The 22,046-nt window shown below is 38.0% G+C and overlaps 1 protein-coding gene across 2 annotated transcripts in view; it reads right to left on the reverse strand.

Annotated features, from left to right (window-relative positions):
• Positions 1-22,046, reverse strand: part of LOC127525375 (MAM domain-containing glycosylphosphatidylinositol anchor protein 1) — a 192,725-nt gene that overhangs the window by 68,162 nt on the left and 102,517 nt on the right. For both annotated transcript variants that reach the window (XM_051917893.1, XM_051917892.1), the window contains exons 6-8: positions 19,864-19,996; positions 2,974-3,243; positions 223-552 (exon numbers count right to left, since the gene is read on the reverse strand). In XM_051917893.1, coding sequence (XP_051773853.1) covers positions 223-552; positions 2,974-3,243; positions 19,864-19,996 — 733 coding nt within the window. The remainder of the gene's footprint in view (positions 1-222; positions 553-2,973; positions 3,244-19,863; positions 19,997-22,046) is intronic.

Genomic DNA, 22,046 nt, shown 5'->3' on the forward strand with positions numbered 1-22,046 from the left:
ATAGGAAATACACTGGAAAGAAAACAACACTCATCAAACCATTTCATGGGGTCTTTCATGTTTGTGAGCAAAGAAAATCACATTTTAACAAGCAAACAACATCATCAGCAACAAGCAGAAGGAACCAGATCAAAGGGCCATTTCACAGTACGAGCACAACAAGTGAGTTTTAAAAGCTCTGAGGCCTTAAAAGTGTCTTTGGTATAACAATTGCTGTCTCACCGCTGCTCTGCGTGATGTTCACGTCTACTCGCAGTTCAGGAACGTTGCTCCCAGGGAAGTTCGCTACGCAGCTGTAGGTGGCCTGATCTCTGAACTTCATGTCCACGATTTCCAGGCTGCTGGTACCGGGCGGCATGTCTGGGTCGCTGCGCAGCACGATGAGACTGTCTGTGGGGTAGATGAGAACTCCGTTCTTGTACCAGGTGTAGTTCACCTTGTCCTGAGGCTGGGCGTCAACGTGACAGGAAAGTTTGAGGTCTCGACCCATCTGTATGCTCTCGCTGTCTTTGTTGGAGTCCGGCGTGATCTGGAATGTTAAGTTCTTCATGGCTAACGGAGAGAACGAAGAGATGACGTGATGAAAGATGAAAGAAGCATTTTGGTTATGACTACATCCAATCCTAGCACTATAAATCTGCATAGAGACTGAATGGAGTCTGTACGGAAGCGATTTAAAAAGGTCTAATTTCAGAAGTTTAATCCTTTCAAATTTAGACAGAACAGACCCAGTGTTTGAAAAATATTAACACAGTCCTACCTTCCAGTATCAGTTTCATCATATTTATGTGAAACCATCTCAGATGTCTGCTTCACCGCAAACAGTGGATGTGAAAAAAGCACAATTTGCATGATAAAAATAATGACTCAGTCGTAAACTGCTTTTAAAGATGAAAATAATGAGCTGAAAGGCAGTATCACAAACCCAGCTGAACCTTACTGCTGTAATTTGTTAGTACTGAAGCACAATTCATAACTATAACAGCTTAGTCACGTTTATGCTCTGACAGTATGAAAAACGACCCTGCAGGTGGAGACAGAAACTTTAGCGCCATATGTTCAGCGCCCTGCATTTCAACAGACGGCTGCCTTACCTGGATGATTGGCTGCGCTCAGGCGTCTGTGGCACCTGCGTGTGCGTTTGACACAAAGCGAGCTCATTACCGTCAACAGAGACGAATCCAGTGTGCACCCTGCGCATTCCGAAATAAGACGATTCTACTGCTAATTACTTCCATTCCTCTCAAATTAATTGGAGTAAATAAAAATGATTAAAGAGGCTAAGAATAGCTCCAGGCCTTGATGAACGGCAGGCGTTATGGCAGCCGTTCCTGAATCACCCTCTCGGCTTGAGGAGTTTAACACAATCACACACTGCCAAGAGAGCTAATTACAGTTCAACCGCTAACTCACGCTCACGCCACATAAACACACACTCCCGCGCATACATATGAAGAAATCTGGCTCTGCAATTTTTCTGCTAAGCGCAAGACAGACAGGAAGTCATAACTCATTCAAATGCGTGTCAATCAAGCGGTCTGAGGAATATGTAAACTTAAATTGAATCTGATAGCTTGAGATGTAACTAATATTTCAGCCATTAAAGGTGAAGTCATTTCTGTGCCACCAAACAGAAGCATCGAAATAAAGACCAGGGTTGTGTAAAATTCAGAATTCAAGAATTGGCGCCTTTTCGGTTCATGAGTGTGAATCTGAATTTAATTGGCCACAGCCCACAAGAAGTTAAATTAGAGTTTGAATGATGCATTCTTTTGTTTGTTGTCTTTCATTCTATCTATCTATCTATCTATCTATCTATCTGTCTGTCTATCTATCTATCTGACTGTCTATCTGTCTGTCTGTCTGTCTATCTATCTATCTGTCTATCTATCTATCTATCTGTCTGTCTTTTTATCTATCTATCTGACTGTCTGTCTATCTATCTATCTATATATCCATCTATCTGTCTGTCTGTCTGTCAATCTATCTATCTGACTGTCTGTTTATCTATCTATCTGACTCTCTGTCTGTCTATCTATCTGACTGTCTGTCTGTCTGTCTATCTGTCTGTTTATCTATCTATCTGACTGTCTGTTTATCTATCTATCCGACTGTCTGTCTGTCTGTTTATCTATCTATCTGACTGTCTATCTATCTATCTATCTATCTGACTGTCTGTCTGTCTGTCTGTATGTCTATCTATCTATCTATCTATCTATCTATCTGACTGTCTGTTTATCTATCTATCTGACTGTCTATCTATCTATCTATCTATCTATCTGTCTGTCTGTCTGTCTGTCTGTCTGTCTATTTATCTATCTATCTATCTATCTGACTGTCTGTTTATCTATCTATCCGACTGTCTGTCTGTCTATCTGTCTGTTTATCTATCTATCTGACTGTCTGTCTGTCTGTCTGTCTGTCTGTCTGTCTATCTATCTATCTATCTATCTATCTGTCTGTTTGTCTGTCTGTCTGTCTGTCTATCTATCTATCTATCTATCTATCTATCTATCTATCTGTCTGTCTCTCTGTCTGTCTATCTATCTATCTGTCTGTCTGTCTGTCTGTCTGTCTGTCTATCTATCTATCTGTCTGTCTGTCTATCTATCTGTCTGCTTATCTATCTATCTGACTGTCTGTCTGTCTATCTATCTATCTATCTATCTGACTGTCTGTCTATTTATCCATGTCCTTCTATCTTCCTAGCTTGTCTGTCGGTCTATCCATATGTCTGTCTATCTACCTACCCTTATGTCTTTTTATATATTTATCACTGTCTGTCTGTCTATCTGTCTATCTATCTATTGATATGTCTATCTATTGATATGTCTGTCTATCTATCTATCTATCTATCTATCTATCTATCTATCTGCTTTCTATCTATCTATCTATCTATCTATCTATCTACTTTCTTTCATTCAAATTCAAATTGCAGTGCACATATTGCAGTGTACAAACAAACACACTTACATCTCACAAGGAGGTTGACGGTTCTTCTTGCAGGGTTTCCCACATTGTTGACGGCTGTGCAGTTGTAGATGCCGGCATCAGTGGGAGTGACGGACCAGAGAGTGAGGGACCCACCTCGGATCACGGACCGCTGAGGGAGAGACCCAGGGTACCGCGACCAGGTGACTGTAGGCGTGGGAAACCCTGCCGTTACCTCACACGACAACGTGACATCTTGGCCTGGGTCCACCACGTACGTCTCGTTCACAGACAGCTTGAGAGCAGGGGGTGCTGGGAATAAAAGACAACAAACAAAAGAATGCATCATTCAAAGCTGCTGGGTTTCCTGTTTATGTCTAGATCAGTGAGTCTTACATTTACAGAATAAAGCAAAACAAAAGGAGTGCAGGTGGTCTTGCGTCAGCATGGGAACACTTCAAAGCTAGAAGCGTCTTGACATGTCAAGAAGATCAACACTACCATCGATAATAACATTTCATGAAAAAATCACCTTTTCCCTGCTTTTGGGTTAAAGAACTAACAGCTATTCTTAGCATGACACATAACTCAAGTACCATGACAGGCCTTTACAGTAGCTCCTTCACTGATTCCGTTTGAAAGCCAAAATGTCCTGTCAGCTGATTTAACCTCAGCAACTGCTGAGCATTTAAGAAAGGATAATTTATACATTTAAATAATAATAATTTATAAATAATTAAAATATATATATTAAATATTTTAGGACCATTAAGATATATTTTTTTCATTTAAAAAATACTAATAATTTTATTTATTTACTTTCATTTATAAAAACAGCCACATCTAAATTTTCATAAGAGATATTTCAAGAAAATGAACATAGATGTTGCATTTTTTATCACATGATTGAACAAATGATCATTAAGCCAGAAATGAATTTCACAGTCAGAATCACACATTAAAAATAACATAGTGTCCTTATACCTTATAATGCAGGTGATTACTGAAGCAGTGATATTATTAAAGTGCACATATTGTTCATATAACAACAGTCAAATACAAAAATTCCTCAATCACTCAATTTCTTTTTTGTTCATATATTGTTAAGAAAAATAAAATTAAACGTCATGAAACCCACTCTTCGAGATGAATGTCAATTAATAAATCACCTTATTAACTGAACTTTTATAGCAAAGAAACAAAAATAATAATAATAATAATAATAATATACTACACTATACACAGATGGCTGCAAAGAGACAGTCTCCCTGTGTTTCTAACAGTGGCACAAAAAACACATCAGTCCTCACATGATCTGAATCTCTCAATCTGTTTTTATGTCATCATGTAGGGAGAATGGGAAATGACATTAGGACATGATGAAGGCCAGATTCGAACCTGCAAACCATGGCATCATCTTCTCTTATGTGTCACACAGCTCACAAATGACATCACTCCCATCTGTGTTCATTATCTCTGCAGTCTAGAACTGTCATACTGTACCTGAACAAGACCAGACTGCTGTTAAGCATCATAAATTCATTATTTAAAACTAAATGACTCAAATTAGAAAGCAGAAAACCTGCCAATGTGTTCATCTGCCTAAATTAATTGTCATTGGCAATATTTGAGCTCTGAATAGGCTTGTAAAACATCCCCACATTTAATGCCAGAAATTCTCATCCAATGTCTGAGCTTCATTAAAATTGATCCAAAAAAGTTTAATAATATTTTATAAAAGAGCATCAGAAGTGATTAAAAAATGCCTTCATTGAGTGGTAAAAGTTTATCATTAAATGGCTAAATTGTTCCAAAACAAAGAACCCTGCCAACACACATGCAACACACTTTTACTATATATATATATATATTTAATATTCTTATCATGCTTATTGGTAAAAAAAAATAAATAAATAAAAAATAAAAAAACATGTTTTGCAGTGTACTCCAGGTCATTAGAAAAATATTACAAAGTATTTTTGAGTATTTCCCACACTGAAGGGAAAAAAAAAAAAAACTGGTGTAGGGCCTACTTTTGAAACTATTTTACTCAGAAATTGCTAGTAAATTTCCAAAATAATTACCAAGAAATGGCAAGTAACATACATGGAATTATTAATGAAATTTTGAAGTCAAAAGACTGAAATAGTCAAAACCTACACCAATCATCTTTGTTTTATTTACTACTTCTTTTACAGGGCAGCTATTATTTCATACAACCAGAGATTAAAATGTAACCCTCTAGAGAAAAAGAGATGTATGACTGAGACCTTCATTCAATCATGTGGTTAAAATTTGATGTCCCACAAGCACGACAATCCAGGATAATCCCAAAAATAGATTGTTCTCAAAGGGTGAATTTCACGCAACCTTTCTGGGTCGTACTTCATCCCAAAATTGAAAGTATATTAAAAATAAATAAGCATAAATATATGTGAAAAAAATATTGTTCAAGTTTAAATAACAAAAACAGTTTATATAAAAAGTATTATGCACTTTAATTTAGGAAAGGAAGCAAACCTGACCCGAGGCTAGCCTGATCTCTTTATCTGATCTGCAAAAATCTCATGTCTCTACATGGAGGCAGATGATCCTGATGTACTCCAGCACCAGACTGGAGGGGATTCGGGCTTCTGTACTGCCAACAGCACTACAAGTTCTCGGCGGCATACAAGAATCGTATTTGTTCTACAAATAACAGAGAGATCACAGGGACTGAAACAGGGATGGAGAAAGAGAGAGTCTGAGGAGGAAAGAATTTATCGCTTCAATTTCCCAGAACGGTACGAAGGGGACGGTGCAGCATCAGTCCACTGTTGTCTCACAATAATGGGACTGATGTGTTTTACTGAGTTTACGCCGCTTGTACAAACTGCTGCACTTCTGGGCTCGACAAACAAATCAGAGAGACAAATAGATAGAGGAAATTTCAGTTAAAAGAAATGAAGGGTCAGAAATTAACTTGGAACTGAATTAAAGTGGAACTGCAAGATGAGGATGAGACTAGAGGTAGTTATATGAATTATGCTGCCTTCCAAGACCTTGTTTTGCTTCTAAAGTTTTGTGGAGAATGCACAAGCTCAGAGAAAAAACTATATCCAATATGGTGGATAGTTGATTATAAATATACATTTTATTCAATACTGAAAAGCAATGCTAATGTATCACAGTAATCACCCAATCACATGGCAGAAACTCAATGCATTTAGGCATGTAGACATGGTGCATCAGAATGGTGAAGAAAGGTGATTTAAGTGACTTTGTATGTAACATATTAGGGCTGCAAGATTTATCGCACAATACGAAAAATAACATTGAACTTAAACGCGACTATCACTTAAACGTGATTCTTAGTGCGATTATGAAATCTTAAAGGTTGCGATTATTTTTTTATGCGCAGCTTGTCGATGAAGTATGGCTCCAAATGCTAATCCAACTGAAAGCACTGTGAGTTTGAGTCGCTTACAATGTACATTTGAAAAAGCAACACACGTCAAACATCTTTCCAGACATGAGAAGCATTTATTAACATCTTGTCCAACAAAAGACAACATTTAATAGCATGTTTTTACTCCAAACTCACTACATAACGACAGTTGAGCATCTGTGAGATGATGTGGCTTCTTACACAGAATAAGGCAGTCATATGTTTATTAGTGATGTTTAATCAATCTTCTGTTTATTCAGCTACAGTGATATATTGCATGTTATCTTCTTCGGCGGCAGGGCATATTTTGAGTTTCTGCGCAAGAGCGCCCTCTAGCTTTTAGATGGAAAAGCATTTACTACTGATCACAGAGCCGTACAGCTCGGACAAGCTGCGCATTAAATAATCGCAGCCTTTGCCAAATCGCGTGCGATTTAAACGCAATAAATCGTGCAGCCCTATGGTTGTTGGTGCCAGACAGGCTGGTGATTTCAGATCTCCTGGCTAATCTACTGGTATTTTCACAGACAACCATCTCTAGGGTTTACAGAGAATGGTCCGAAAAAGAGAAAATATCCAGTGACCAGTAGTTCTGTGGGCTAAAATGCATTGTTGATGCCAGAGGTCAGAGGAGAATGGCCAGACTGGTTCAAGCTGATACAAAGGCAACTCAAACCGAGGTCTGCAGAAGAGCATCTCTGAATGCACAACACATCAAACCTTGAAGCAGATGGCCTACAGCAGCACCACACCGGGTGCCACTCCTGTCAGATAAGAACAGCAAACTGAGGCTACAATTCACATGGGCTCCCCAAAATTGGACAACAGAAGAAGAAAAGCGTTCCTTGATGAGTCTTGCTTTCTGCTGTCACATTCAGATGGTAGGGTCAGAATTTGGCGTAATCAACATGAAAGCATGGATCCGTCCTGCCATGTATCATTGGTTCAGGGTGGTGTAATGGTATGGAGGATATTTTCTTGGCACACTCTTCTTGGCCACCAATTGAGCATCGTTTCAATGCCACAGCCTACCTGAGTATTGTTGTTGAACATGTCCAGCTCACTTCCAGCAGAATAACACGCTATATCACAAAGCTCAAATCATCACAAACTGGTTTCTTGAACATGACAGTGAGTTCACTATACTCAAATGGCCTCCACAGTCACCAGATCTGAATACAATAGAGCACCTTTGGGATGTGCTGGAACAGGAGATTCGCATCATGGATGTGCAGCCACAAAACTAGAAGCTGTCCACATTGGAAGCGACAAAGCGACAGTTGTAAATCCATTTATCCTTCATAAGTAGCATAAGTGCTTGAAGTACATCAGAAATACAACAGGGCACCACTTTACTCGGGAATTTGTCATGTCGTACCACACCCAGGGTAGACAGCATCACTGATTATTAGGGATGCACCGATACCATTTTTTAAGGACCGAGTACGATTACCGATACTTTTTTTCTGGTACTCGCCGATACCGATACCAATGCCTATACATTTATTCATTTCTCTATCTTTTTTTTTTTTTTGGTGATGTTGCAGTTTTCCAAGCACAACACAGTGACACTAATGAATGTAGGACAGCTTCTTTATTGTTACTCTAATGAAAAAAGTAATAATTTTTATGTGCTTGTCACAAACTTAATGAACAAAAATTTCACAGTGTCCAATAACCTTCAAAGGGCATAATTACCAATATATTTAATTGTTGTTATATAAAAAGAAATTTACAAATTACAAACAATACAACAAATACTATAGAGATACAAATTAAATAAACTTTTTTTTTTTTTCAGATACAGTAGGTTTATTTACCATGTATACATTTACTTAACATCTTTTGTTGTTTTATTAACTTTAATGACAAATATTTAATTAGGCTATGGTCCCTTTAAGACCGAATCCATGGATGCTGACACATATCCTGTTTGAAATGTTTACGTCGACTTAAGCCATAACCGACTGTATTTACATGAGATACTCCACACGATGGACATTTTGACAACTATGTGTGCTTTTGATCATTCAGGCGCGAGGAGAACTGATCGCGCGCTGTCTGAGAGAACTGGGATCGCGCGCAACAAAGAGAGAGAGCGCTTCTGGTCTGTGTCTTTCAGCGCGATTCCGCCTATCCCGCCTTCACTAATCGAAAACGAATTGTGATTGAAAGCATGCAGTTTGCAATGTGTGTGTTGTCATCATTAATTTTAAAGTATTTTCACACCCCTGAAACTGACATTGTTTCTGCTGCTGCCGCCGGTGTCTCTGTGCACGGGAAATTCTGTCAGTTACGTCACGTGAGGTATCGGTCTTTGGTATCGGGGGTATTTTTACGAGTACGAGTAAAAGTACATGAGCTTGGTATCGGGCCTGATGCCGATACTGCATCCCTACTGATTATAATGGGTACTATTTGCTTTTGTCTTGTTGCGTCGTGCCACTTTAGACAGAAAGAATCCCTCTGACCGACACTTTAAGCAACCAACCACAGTTTTGGTTTTATGTGATATCAATGGTGAATCTATCTGAAATAGATCATACTTATTTATTTATATAGCTTATTTATATACTCTATCACCTTTTGCCTGCAGACGCAGGATGAATCTGCCTGGGAAAGCCGATGCGTTTGCAATCCCACCTCACATCTGGACAGAACATGACCTTTTGAACTTTTGAAATTGAATAGTCACATTTAAATAAGTCACATTTATTTCACACAGTGCTATCTGAACATTCATATTAATGTTTTTCTGTCTGCTTCTAAGAAAGTTTTTCCTTCAAACTAAAAGATTCTACTTCTTAACAGTTTAATTGAGCCTGATTAATTACATTGGAAACAGATAAATAATTAAATTTCACACATCATCATCCAGCTGCTTTTTGTTGGTTTTAAAAAAAAGCAGAAGTGGGTTTCCAGCCTTAAACTACAATAATAGACCGGAGTGTAAAAAAAATAATTGAAATAATAGCACAGCAGTCTCAGTGAATGGCTGAAAGCACTGAAAGAAAGTGGAAAATGTGTAAAAATGTTTTGATTAAAATCTATATCCGTCTAAAAGAAATAAGTACAGATTATTTCACAGATATAACTCAGAACAAAGCATAATATATTGTTGCACTCAGGGATAGTTAGTTACCTTCTACTTGGAGTATCTTTTGATTTGATGCTGCTAACCTGACAAATTTCCTTGAACTTATTGTATCAGTTCAGTAAACATAACTTTTACCCCAGACGGACTGATAAAATAAATATGCATTCTTTATTGGATTTGCCATTAAAAAGTAATAAGTACTGATTATTTCAAAGGCATAACTCTGAAAACAAAGCAGATAGCATGAACCTTTCAGCGCCTGTGGTTTTCGTATATCAGTCACTGAGTTTATCCTAGAAAGATTCTGTTAAAGGATTTAGGCGTAATAAACAAGGCTAAACCTTCTCTTCTCGGAAAGCATTCTCTGTCTCTTCTGAAGGATGTCACTTTCAGGATTGTTCATCCACTTCAGTGTCACATCCGTCAATCACATGCGTCAATCACTGATGGCTTCACCACGGTAAAAAAAGAGAAGTAACGCAATAGCACGCAGATTAACGAGGCTATCGGAGCCGTGCTGCCGTGGCAACAGATGAAAAGTAATTAGTACTCAGCAATGTTAGACACGACAATAACATAATTAAAGCAATTTATCCTGTCTGATTTAATGATGCCTGTCTCTATTAGTGCTGTAAAATAAATCGTATCTGCATGCCAATGAGCATACTGATTATATTTTTTTTGTCTGCAAGGTTTTTTTTTTTTTTTAGTTTTTCTTTTGATCAAAGTCAGAAAACAGGTTGATATTGATTGTGTAAATATGCATATTTATCAGTTTATATGGTGGCTTTGTTTAGTTTCTCCTTTGCATTTATTTACTACAAAAGATGTCATTCCTCGTATCATTCCAAACCTGTATGCTGTTATTTGTTTGTTTGTTTTTATAATGGAATACAGAAAAAGATTTGAACAATGTTTTTACGAACTGTTTTAACAAATGTTTTTACAGTTATGTTTTTATTTTTTCAATCAAAGGACAGCTGTCAAAACAGGCTGTCTAAATGAAATAAAACAAAACAAAACAAAACAAAACAAAATACTTGTCCTCTGTAGGGTCATGGTGATGACCAGATGACCCTCTGGTATTGTTGATTGAACTTGTGTTGTTCGCTTTTTCGAATCAAGTCCATTAATTTTTTATTTTTTTTATTTATTTATTTTTTTGTGGTCACATAGCGACTGCCACAAAAGTCACAGGGTTTTGTACCATTTTGATAAAGTAGCCATTTTTAAAATTTCAAAACATTTTTTTTTTTTTTTTCGGTTTAAAATGGCCAAACAACACCAATTTTCATTTTGGGTGAACTATCGCTTTAACAGGCAAAGAGGCAAATGTCCTCTCCCAAGGGGAAATGAGTGTGTACATCACACACACGCAGCCCATTCATTCTCATTACACCTGATGGTGTATTAGTGCTGTGTATTGATGGTAAGGGACGGCAGGTGTGTGTAGCGAGACACAGACTGATCAATATCAGACGCATCTCCCCTCAGCCGCTCTCTGCTGTGCATAAGGCACACTTTCAAATCTGCTTTGCTATAGATAAGTCTCAGTTGTGCTCTTACATATGCATATGGAATAGATCCATGTCGTATAAAGGTCAGGTGTCATTGTTTCTCACATTATCAGACCCAATGGTTAGATAAAAACTTTATTCATGGGTGAGGAATAGAAAGTCATTAAGCAGAGCGAGTAAATGCGATCAGGACATGACTGAACTCAAAACCATTACACCCACATGAGCTCCAACATGTCAAGAGCATTGCTATGTTCAGACAGGATACTAACTATTTACAACATACTGTAAAGTATTCACAGTATACTGCCTTCTACTATGAAAAAAAAATTATATATGAAATTCAGCGATAAATGTTTCAAACTCTAGTATGCTACACTGTCATCACATGACCTCATCACCTTCCATGTGAGTGGTGTCAGTTAGCTGCGAATAAAAAGAGTTCACCCAAAAATGAAAATTCTCTATACATTTCTTTGTTCTGTTGTACACAAAGGAAGATATTTGGAAGAATGTTTGTAACCAAGCAGATCTCGCCCCCCACTGACTTCCATAGTAGGGGAAAAAAATATTCTTCCAAATATCTTCCTTTGTGTACAGCAGAACAAAGAAATTTATACAAGTTCGGAACATCTTGAGGGGAAGTAAATGATGACAGAATTTTAATTTTTGGGTGAACTATCCCTTTAACTGGTGCAATGAAATAATGAGTCAAAAAAAAAAAAAGATTTCAGCAGTAATAATTACAGATTAATTTGTCAAATTGGAAATCAGACCCTAGAGGCAGCATTATCATCACATGATCTCACAAAAAATCCATTAATTAGTCAATAAAGGTGTTACACTACAGCAAAATTAATGTTTAATGAGTTTTGACTTGTTTTTCTGTGAAAATATCTAAAAATCCATTTACTTGAGAAGCAACACTGCATACATTTTCATAGACTGTTATTGAATAGCAGTGTATTGTGTCTTACTGCAAAGATTTTTTTCACTTGTTTAACACTTTTATTCTTCAATCAAGAGAAGAAATCTGCCAGTGCAGTAAGACAAAATAGAAACAACGATTATACTGATAAAGATACAGTATATTGTCTAAAATAATATCGTATGCTATGCTGCTTCACAAGTAAATTTATACTGTTTAAATCACTTTTAGATATTGTAACCAGAAAACTATACAAAATACTTGTGATATAACAATTACCATATTTCTTCAGATTCTTTTATCTTAATGGACATCGAGTGCATTGAATTATAGGATGCAGTATAGTTTACTGTGCATCTCATCAAACATAGTAGGTCATTCCTGGTATTTTATATGCATATATAAAATGCACAATATATACAGTCTACATATGTATATACTGCAGAGATAGTAAGAGAGTAGTATGTTAGTATGCTATTCTGAACACAGACTCTATCTTTCTCTCTCTCACACACAAATGGACGGAAGGAGGAAATATGTGTGAGTGACCAATAAAGAAGTCAGTGTGTGTGTGTGTGTGTGTGTGTGTCTGTGTGTGAAGGACAGCGAGTCACCGGAGCAACAAGTATAGAGAGATCGGACATCCACTGTCTCTATTGCCGTGGGGACCAGGCTTGTGCAATTAAGCCCAGCCAATTACTGGCAGCTAATGGCTCAAAGAGGCAGAGACAGAGATACATTAACACAGCTAACCAGCGCTTAACCAACCCTTTATTAGACACATCCTAACAGGGAGACAATGACCCCTAAAGCACTAGCACATGTTAAGCGATGCACATTAACCCACACTGCATTAATTAACATATATTCAAAGCCAGAAATCCACCCCCATAATTTGAACTACAAACAAACCATTTGTGTTCAAACCCTCTAGACATGAACAAAGACAGCCTACGGAGATTACAAAAGCACTTCAGAGAAAACACACTGTAAAATAAACTTGCAAAAGTGCCAGTCAGGGAACAGTGTGTGTATAAACTATAATTAACTGAGTGGAGGCATTTTGAATTAATGGACAAAACTGTCAACAAATAATGAGGATTCATTTAAATGGGATTGTTTTTAAAAAGTGTCTTACCAATAAAACTAAACTGAATCTAGGTATATTACATCACATTAAAGCAGTAGGCTGCTTGGTACACCTTGGTACACCTAACACCCTAACCCTAACCCTAACCCATCATGTATGTAGTGTTAGAAGGGATGCCCACTCTCTTTAAAAAACCCTGATATAGACCATATGTAGCTCCGCCCCTTTTCAGCGCTGCGCTCCTTGTGTTTTGTCTTCCTGTTTGTACTTCCACAGTGTGAAGGTAAAATCTTACAGATTTATGAATGAGCTGCTCGTTTTAAAATCTTTCTGGTCTACTGACATTTGTTATGACATCTGCTTCAAACACTGCAATGCTCATGATAACTTTCGTTAACTCCACAATAAGTAATCCACGTATTACTCTTTGACAGCGATGCCAAAGAAATATAGAGCTACCTCAAAAACAGAAGTTCAAACACAAAATTCTAAAGATAGTTCTGCGCTTGTGTCTCTGGCGCATAAGGTCTATATGAGTAAAACAAGGTCTGTGGTAAACATAACTTGATATTTTGTTCAACACTCTATTAGTTCATTTAATTATTCATCTTTGTGTAGCATTTGTGTAGTACAAACAAACCAACAAACAAGTATAAATATGTAAAGAAATTGAGTTTTAAAACCCAAAGTGAGGAAAAAACCTTCAATAAACTACTGCAGATTCTAAAATGAATCACTAAGCTCTCTATTCAGGATAACATAATCATAAATGACAAAAATATGTCCTTGAAGTGACCACTGTATGTACACTTCACTAACAGCCTTATGAAAAGGACCCTATAAAGAAAGTTTCACTTGGATTGACCGTACCAGAAAAAAATCACAGACTTATTGATATGGTATGAATAATCTAATCTAGTATAAATAACTGAAATATACAGTTGCTGTGATAAAAAAAAGCTGAGATTTATTGCTAAAAATCAGAGAACGAATAAAGATGTTCCTAAACATCAACCATCTGTCGCACAACTTGTCAAATTCATCTAGTGTCAATACACTCATGAGCAGCGCTCAATACTGTGTGTTCATACTGGAAAATTCAGAGCATGACTAGCGTGAGGGAGGAGGATTTAGTGTGGCGTCTTTAACAGGTCGAATAAACTCCAATACAGCATTAGGATTATGATACAAAAATCAATCTACCTGATGCCACCTGTTCTGTCCGTGTGTGTCTGTGTGTGACCCACATGGGGTAAATCTAATCCTGGGCATCCATGGCATAAAGATAGCAGAGAAAGTAATCTTTCCATCCCTCTACCAATCACAGAGAAAATAAACACACAACAACACAAGCACGTACTGTCTGACTAGATGCGGATTATTAACTACTTCAAATCAAAAGCAACTCTATAACTCTCCATGTGGTGGACAACACAGTCACAGACCATGTGTGTGTTTGAGCCAAATACAGAAGACAACTACTTGTGTGTGCACAGTTGAGTATTTGTTTGTTAGTACATTACTGAAATGCACTGCTGCAGTTTATATCCTAACTCTTCCCCCCTCCAAAATGTTCATTCTAAGTAGCAAGAAAACTAATTCTTTATCAAAAAAATCACTGACATCTTATTTTTACCGGCTGCTAGTGACCAGCAGCACAGCGACCCGAAGTCCTCCAGCAATAAAATCACCATCAGTGTGAACATGGCTTCAGCATGACGCCTGAAAATGCTGTCTATGTAAGCCCTCACCTTATTCCTTCACTTTCTTTTTTTCTGTTCTTTTCTTTGACACACTCCCAAAGCATTTAAATTGACAGGTCATCATACCCTGTAGTGTAGTGAAATTCAGCCAAGAGGAAAATATAAAAATGGTAAAGGAGCAAAAGAGAGTTTTAAAGAGGGAAAACGTTCCACCAGGTTCACTCTTTTCTCTGAATAATGACTATCTTTCTCTTCCAGATCTTCTACAGCTCTCTCAATCCCAGCCATACAATTATCCAATTAAAGCTTCAGTTGAGCGTGAGTGTGATGAGATTGAGTTATATCAGTTGTTTCCTCTTGAACGATCTGCGCAGATGGTGCCTCTATGTCTATATGAACAATGAAATAAACATATAATTAAATGCAAAATACTGACATATTAACAAAAGTATGTGCGCATTTTTTTCTGTTCCAGGCTGATATACATGCATAGGGTTAAAATCCCAAGTTTTTTACATTTCAGTGGGTGATAAAGTTGATTAAATTGCATTTGATTTGAATTAATATGGCATATGATACATTCTTTATACTAGAGAACCAAGTACACACAGACTCTGTTTGAGTCTCCTCAGATTTCTATTAAATCAACAAGCCAGTTGAAGCTGTGCAGTGATTTTACCACAGCTGAGGTGAGGCAAAGCATTTGTTAATCATAACACGAAATCCCATGCTAGTACTTGCACTATTGCTGCACTATAGAGTATGCATACTTTGTAGAGTTTGCAAACATTCTATATGTACATAATAATAATGGTCTACTACTGTACATTTGCCAAAACGTGGAGTACACAACTGAGGATAGTAAGTAGAATCCTATACTCACAATGCAACAAACTTTCTATTTTCAGTGTGATGAACAAACTAGCCTTGTGCAGGCCGCCAGGTATCACCGTCTTGGGTAGCTGGTGGTTGGGGAGGCATAAGAGGTGTCCGGTGAAACGAAAACGGCATTCGGTGACGGTCGTGCTGAGGGGCCATGTACCGGCGCAACGGTATACTTCCACGTTTGTAACATGGTCCCAGTAAGGGATCTTGAGGATGCATCGAAGACATCGGTGATGGAAAACGTCCAACTTTCGAGTAATGGCTTCTATCATCTTCTAGATTTCGCACGCGTAGGTCACCATCGGCACAACGATCGTGGCCAGAAGCCGAAGTTTAATCTGTAGATAGAGGAAGGGTGAATTGGACAAAGTTGTTGGAATGCGGCAGACGCCTTGCCGATGCAGCAGGCAACATCTCGCTCTACGTCCCCGCCTCAGGAGGTGACACTGGCAAGATAACTGAAGCTCGTCACACCAGTTTGCGTAACCGATGCAAGTGACTTTGGTCTTCTGTCCACTGATTCAGAGTCCGGCACTGGCCACTTGATTTTCTAGGGCCGTAGTGAGATCTCGTAGGGCAACTTGGGTCAGGCTGAAGACGACGATATCATCAGCAAAGTCGAGATCGGCAAGGAGGAGGTTGCCACCTGTTCAGGGTAGGCCGATGTGTAGGTGGTCGATGGAATGGCGGCCGACAAAGTTGATGACGAGGAGGAATAGCATCAGCGAGAGCATGCAACCTTGTCGTAAGCCAGTTTCGATCGTGAAGAAACCTGTTACCCCTTCTTCCATCTGTATGCAGCAACAAGAGCCTTGGTACAAGTTGAGAAAGATGTCAATGAATCGGGATGGGATTCCGTAAGCCCGGGCTATCTTCCACAGCGTTTCTCAGTGCAAAGTCAAAGGCCTTGACAAAGTCAATAAAGTTCAGTGAGATCCGTTGTTGATATTCTAGCTCGCAGAACAAAGATCTGCTCGATACAGGATTGGCGGCTTCTGAAGCCCGCTTGTTGTTCCAAATTGTGATGGCTAGATGACTGGGTCAGAGCATCTCCAAAACTGCAGCTCTTGTGGGGTGTTCCCAGTCTGCAGTGGTCAGTATCTATCAAAAGTGGTCCAAGGCAGGAACAGTGGTGAATCGGCGACAGGGTCATGGGCAGCCAAGGCTCATTGATGCACTATGGGAAGAAGGCAAGCCGGCGGAGGCAGTGTGATGCTTTGGGCAATGTTCTGCTGGGAAACCTTGGGTCCTGCCATCCATGTGGATGTTACTTTGACACGTACCACCTACCTAAGCATTTATTGTTGCAGACCATATACACCCTTTCATGGAAAAGGTATTCCCTGGTGGCTGTGGCCTCTTTCAGCAGGATAAAGTGCCCTGCCACAAAGCAAAAATGGTTCAGGAATGGATTGAGGAGCACAACAACGAGTTTGAGGTGTTGACTTGGCCTCCAAATTCCCCAGATCTCAATCCAATCGAGCATCTGTGGGATGTGCTGAACAAACAAGTCCAATCCATGGAGGCCCCACCACGCAACTTACAGGACTTACAGATCTGCTGCTAACATCTTGGTGCCAGATACCACAGCACACCTTCAGGGGTCTAGTGGAGTCCATGCCTCGACGGGTCAGGGCTGTTTTGGCAGCAAAAGGGGGACCAACATAATATTAGGAAGAGGGTCATAATGTTATGCCTGATCGGTGTATATAATAAAATTTAAAATAACTGTTTTCTTTTTAATGCGTCCTTGCTAAAGTTCTTCTAAAAAGAAAAATTTTGAACAGTACTGTATAAAAGTATAAAACCTTTTTTATGAAAAAAGGTCAAAGGTAACCAGCAATCATGGTTTAGATACATCTGCACACCCTAAATTGTTAAAAATAGCTCTTGAAGATCTATCCACCATAGTGTTAAAGGAGGTCTTCCTCTCTGAGTTGAGCTCTTGACCTTCACACAAGCGGACAGTGACCAGCTAGGTTTGGAGTTACACGTCACGATCGACCCGTAATTTAAAACAGCGCATTGAATCCTCGGCCCAGACGCAGTCTCCTTCACTCTACCCTCCAAAGAGACTAACTTCTCAAACTTCAGCGCAGCATCCTACGCATGTTTCTCCTGCTCCCTCCAATTTCATCTCGCCCCCTTCCTGCTCGTCAGTTCAGAGGAAAGAAAATGAAAATCAACAGAAAAACAAATCAGTGTTTTGTTCTTTCGGCAGCGAGCTGCGTGTTCACGAGCCGCGCGCTCCTGCCACGCGGAAAACAAATTCCAATTTGCAGCAGTGTGTTGTTTCTCCACAGGGCAGGACACCGATGGGACGCCGCAGTGTGTGTGTCTGTAAGTGTGTGAGAGGTACATACTTCTGATATTGTCACTCCAGACTCACTCATCTCTATTGACTATTTCACAGCTGCCTTTCTAGTGGAGAAAGCAAAAAGAAGAGAATCACCAGTCTTTCAAACTCATCACGAGAGAGAGAGAACGAGAAACGAGGGAAATAAAGACACACACAGAGAGGGGGGAACTTTTGGGCTACTTTTAGATTTTCTCGGCAAGCTTTGAACTCGTTTCTCGAGCATGAATTCTTAATGCTGCTAATTTGAACACGAACAAACATGTTTTTTACATGACTAATTCATAAAGGGTTTCTCTGGGTATTGTAGTCACATTTTTTGTTGTTCTAGCAGAGATTTCTCTTTTATTTGCCAGTCACGGGCGTATTTTTGCTTTTGCGCTGAATTCGATTCATTACAGATTACACAAACAATTTTTGACGATGAAGAAAATGTTAGTTAACAAGGAGGGAGCTTTCATAAGCCTTCAGAGGGAAATATCATCTCCTGAAGTTATTCACTCTATACAACCTTATGAAAGCATGTGATAAAAAAAAAAAAAAAACATATAGGAGTGAGCGGGGCTAGTTGACACATGAGAAAGTTGTCACAAAGACTTTTTTTTTTTCTTTTAGAAATTAATACTTTTATTCAAAAAGGATGCATTAAATTGTTCAAAAGTGACACTAAAAGTCTATTTCAAATAAATTTTGTTCTTTTGAACTTTCTATTGTAGTAGAAATAAAATGTATCACAGTTTCCAAAAACTGTTTACAACAGTGGTAATATTTGAAAATGTAAACTGTAAAAAATTATTTTAAATTGTAGAAATATTTCACAGTATTACCCTTTTACTGTATATATTAAATCAAATAAATGCAGCCTTAGAAAAATAGAAAAGAAAGAAAAACTTACCGACCTCAAACTTTTGAACGGTATCAAGTACAATTACACATTTTTAAAAATGATTTAATCTTTATCTTTTCATGAATAATTTTGTTTTACAATTATTTACATTTTAAATAATTATTTTTTATGTTCCTTTTTTCTCTAATCAGAATCATCAGCATTTTCCAGTTGTGGCAACTTACCCTATCTACTGTACTGTGACAACATGCCTCATTATTGGAATATAATAACGTAAACCATATACAATAAATCAACCAGAAATATTCACTGGAGCAGAAACATTTTATGTTTTTTTATTTATTTAGCCCTATTTATATCAAAATGGTTTATTTTGCATCTTTTTCAAATTTTAATTCAAAGAAAATGACAGGGAGAAGAGGGGGAATGAGATCAGGATATGTTGTGAACTCACATCCCCCATATAGGCACCGGAGATCAATGTGTGCTAACCACTGGCCAAAGCTCTGACAAATCTATTCTAACAAAAAATAAATAAATAAATACACATGCCGTCAGCTAATTTCTCAGTACAGGACAGCACAATGATAGTGACATCTGCCTTCAAAACAGAGACACACCTGAGACACAAATCAGTGCAGCAGAGACCAACATGATCAAAGACACACATGTGACTGTTCCTGTGTTGTTCAGAGCTCAACATCTCCACGGCTCTGACAGATAGTGAACGAGAAAACGCAGAAGAGAAAGAGATAAATAGAGGGAAAAGTGAAGATGTAATCAAAGAAAGGTGGATTAAACCTGACAGGTCAACACATAACCAGAGGGAAAAGGAGCATTCGAGAAGAAAAAAGAACTGAAGGAGAAAAGACAGTTTCCCTGAATCTGCTAACGGCAACAAGAAACTCCATTCGCAATTCATTTTATTCCTGTAATAAAATGAGCAAAATCAAATTAAAGCAGGTCTTTCACAAAAGCTTCACAAAATCAAGAGGAGCACAAAACTCACTACAGCTGCTGTATGAAGAGGCAAAGAGAGCAAACGCGAGTGTGTGAGTGTTTGAGAGTGGACGAGAACTCACTGGTGCTATTGGTAAGGCGAAAGGTGACAGAGCTGTCCGGAATATCACACACGTTCCGTACGGACACCTGACAGGTGTAATTAGCAAAGTCCTGTGGACGGAGGTTTTTCAGTTTCAGCACCTTTGTCTCACCCTGCAAACACACACAAACATTCACATTGTAAACATATATCACATAAAAATGTCTTCTGTTAGACAGAGCATGCATTTAAGCATAATGAAAACAAACAAAGTTTGCCGGTCATCCTCTGGAAACAGTGGAATTTGTGCTTTTATCATTTTCTTTTTTTATAATTTTACTACAGAATTTTACTGTTGAAATTTATATTTCAAACAGGAAATCATATTTTTCCACCTGGGCCATCACAGAGTTAAAATAATGAGTTACACAACACAAATGTAGAAATGCTGAAAAACAGATAAAGGTTGCAAAACAAAGTGGCTGACTTCAAAGGGTTAGTTCACCCAAAAATGAAAATAATGTCATTTATTACTCACCCTCATGCCGTTCCACACCCGTAAGACCTTTGTTAATCTTCGGAATGCAAATTAAGATATTTTGGTTGAAATCCGATGGCTCAGTGAGGCCTGCATAGACAGCAATGACATTTCCTCTCTCAAGATCCATTAATGTACTAAAAACATATTTAAATCAGTTCATGTGAGTACAGTGGTTCAATATTAATATTATAAAGCAACGAGAATATTTTTGGTGCGCCAAAAAAACAAAATAACGACTTATATAGTGATGGCCGATTTCAAAACACTGCTTCAGGAAGCTTCGGAGCGTTATGAATCAGCGTGTCGGATCATGATTCGGATCGCATGTCAAACCGCCAAACTGCTGAAATCATGTGACTTTGGTGCTCCGAACCGCTGATTCGACACGCTGATTCGACACACTCCAAAGCTTCATGAAGCAGTGTTTTGAAATCGGCCATCACTATATAAGTCGTTATTTTGTTTTTTTGGCGCACCAAAAATATACTCGTCGCTTTATAATATTAATATTGAACCACTGTACTCACATGAACTGATTTAAATATGTTTTTAGTACATTAATGGATCTTGAGAGAGGAAATGTCATTGCTGGCTATGCAGGCCTCACTGAGCCATTGGATTTCAACAAAAATATCTTAATTAGCATTCCGAAGATTAACAAAGGTCTTACGGGTGTGGAACGGCATGAGGGTGAGTAATAAATGACATTATTTTCATTTTTGAGTGAACTAACCCTTTAACTTGAACAGACTTTGATGATGTAATTTCTTCAAATATAATGTCAGAAAGATCAAATCATTACATTTACATTACATAAAGCATTGCAAAAGATGCATAGGCAGTAATAGCATGATATTTTAATTTCAATAAATGCAAAATGTTTTTAAATTTTATATTACCCATTTAAATATAATGAACTGGAACTGGCAAATCGGCTGATATTCCAAAAAACAAACATTCCAAAAAAATTTTTCATTATGCTCTAAAAAAGGTTAAATCTATCAAATAATGTGACGAAGTTCAGTATCCTGTTAATTATGTCAGTAGTAATTCATGTGGACACAAATGGGATACAAAAGGTACAGTTCCGTTTCCTGAAAATGACCCATAATTTCTATGCAATGTCAGAGTCTTTGTGTGCGTGATAAAGAGAGAATGAATTCAGGAATTTTAAATTCCTCTAATTCTTTTGACTGAGTCCATCAGGAGAATGAATAATCCTCATTATTAATAGCAAAGCCATCAATCTCCTTCCATCCCACCTTACTCAAACGGCTCTTTAATAATAAGCGCTCAGATTATGAATTCATCACTGATGGATCACTGATTTATTGAGTACGTTTCTCTGTGATTGAGCAGGTCTCCTGCTGTTATCCGCTGTTCAAATGATTTTCAACTCTAATTAAACTATTTTGTTTTAGGGACAAAATTGTTTCCAAAAGTTTGCCAAACCTTTTGGGACACCCAGGGATGTCCTAAATGAAATGAAATGAAATAAAATAAAGTCAATGAAGTCTCTAATTAAACAGAAAGCCAACAGTCCCCACAATGAAAAATGGCTTAATAAATCTACTAAATAAAGTCTTAATGAAAATATAAAAATGCAAAAAGGCTTTTGTAAGGTTTAGGTGCAGGGCTAATGCCTAGAAAATATCATTAGCTCACTATAAAAACAATAGAAG

Source organism: Ctenopharyngodon idella, chromosome 13 (assembly GCF_019924925.1).
Source record: "Ctenopharyngodon idella isolate HZGC_01 chromosome 13, HZGC01, whole genome shotgun sequence".
Lineage (NCBI taxonomy): Eukaryota > Metazoa > Chordata > Actinopteri > Cypriniformes > Xenocyprididae > Ctenopharyngodon > Ctenopharyngodon idella.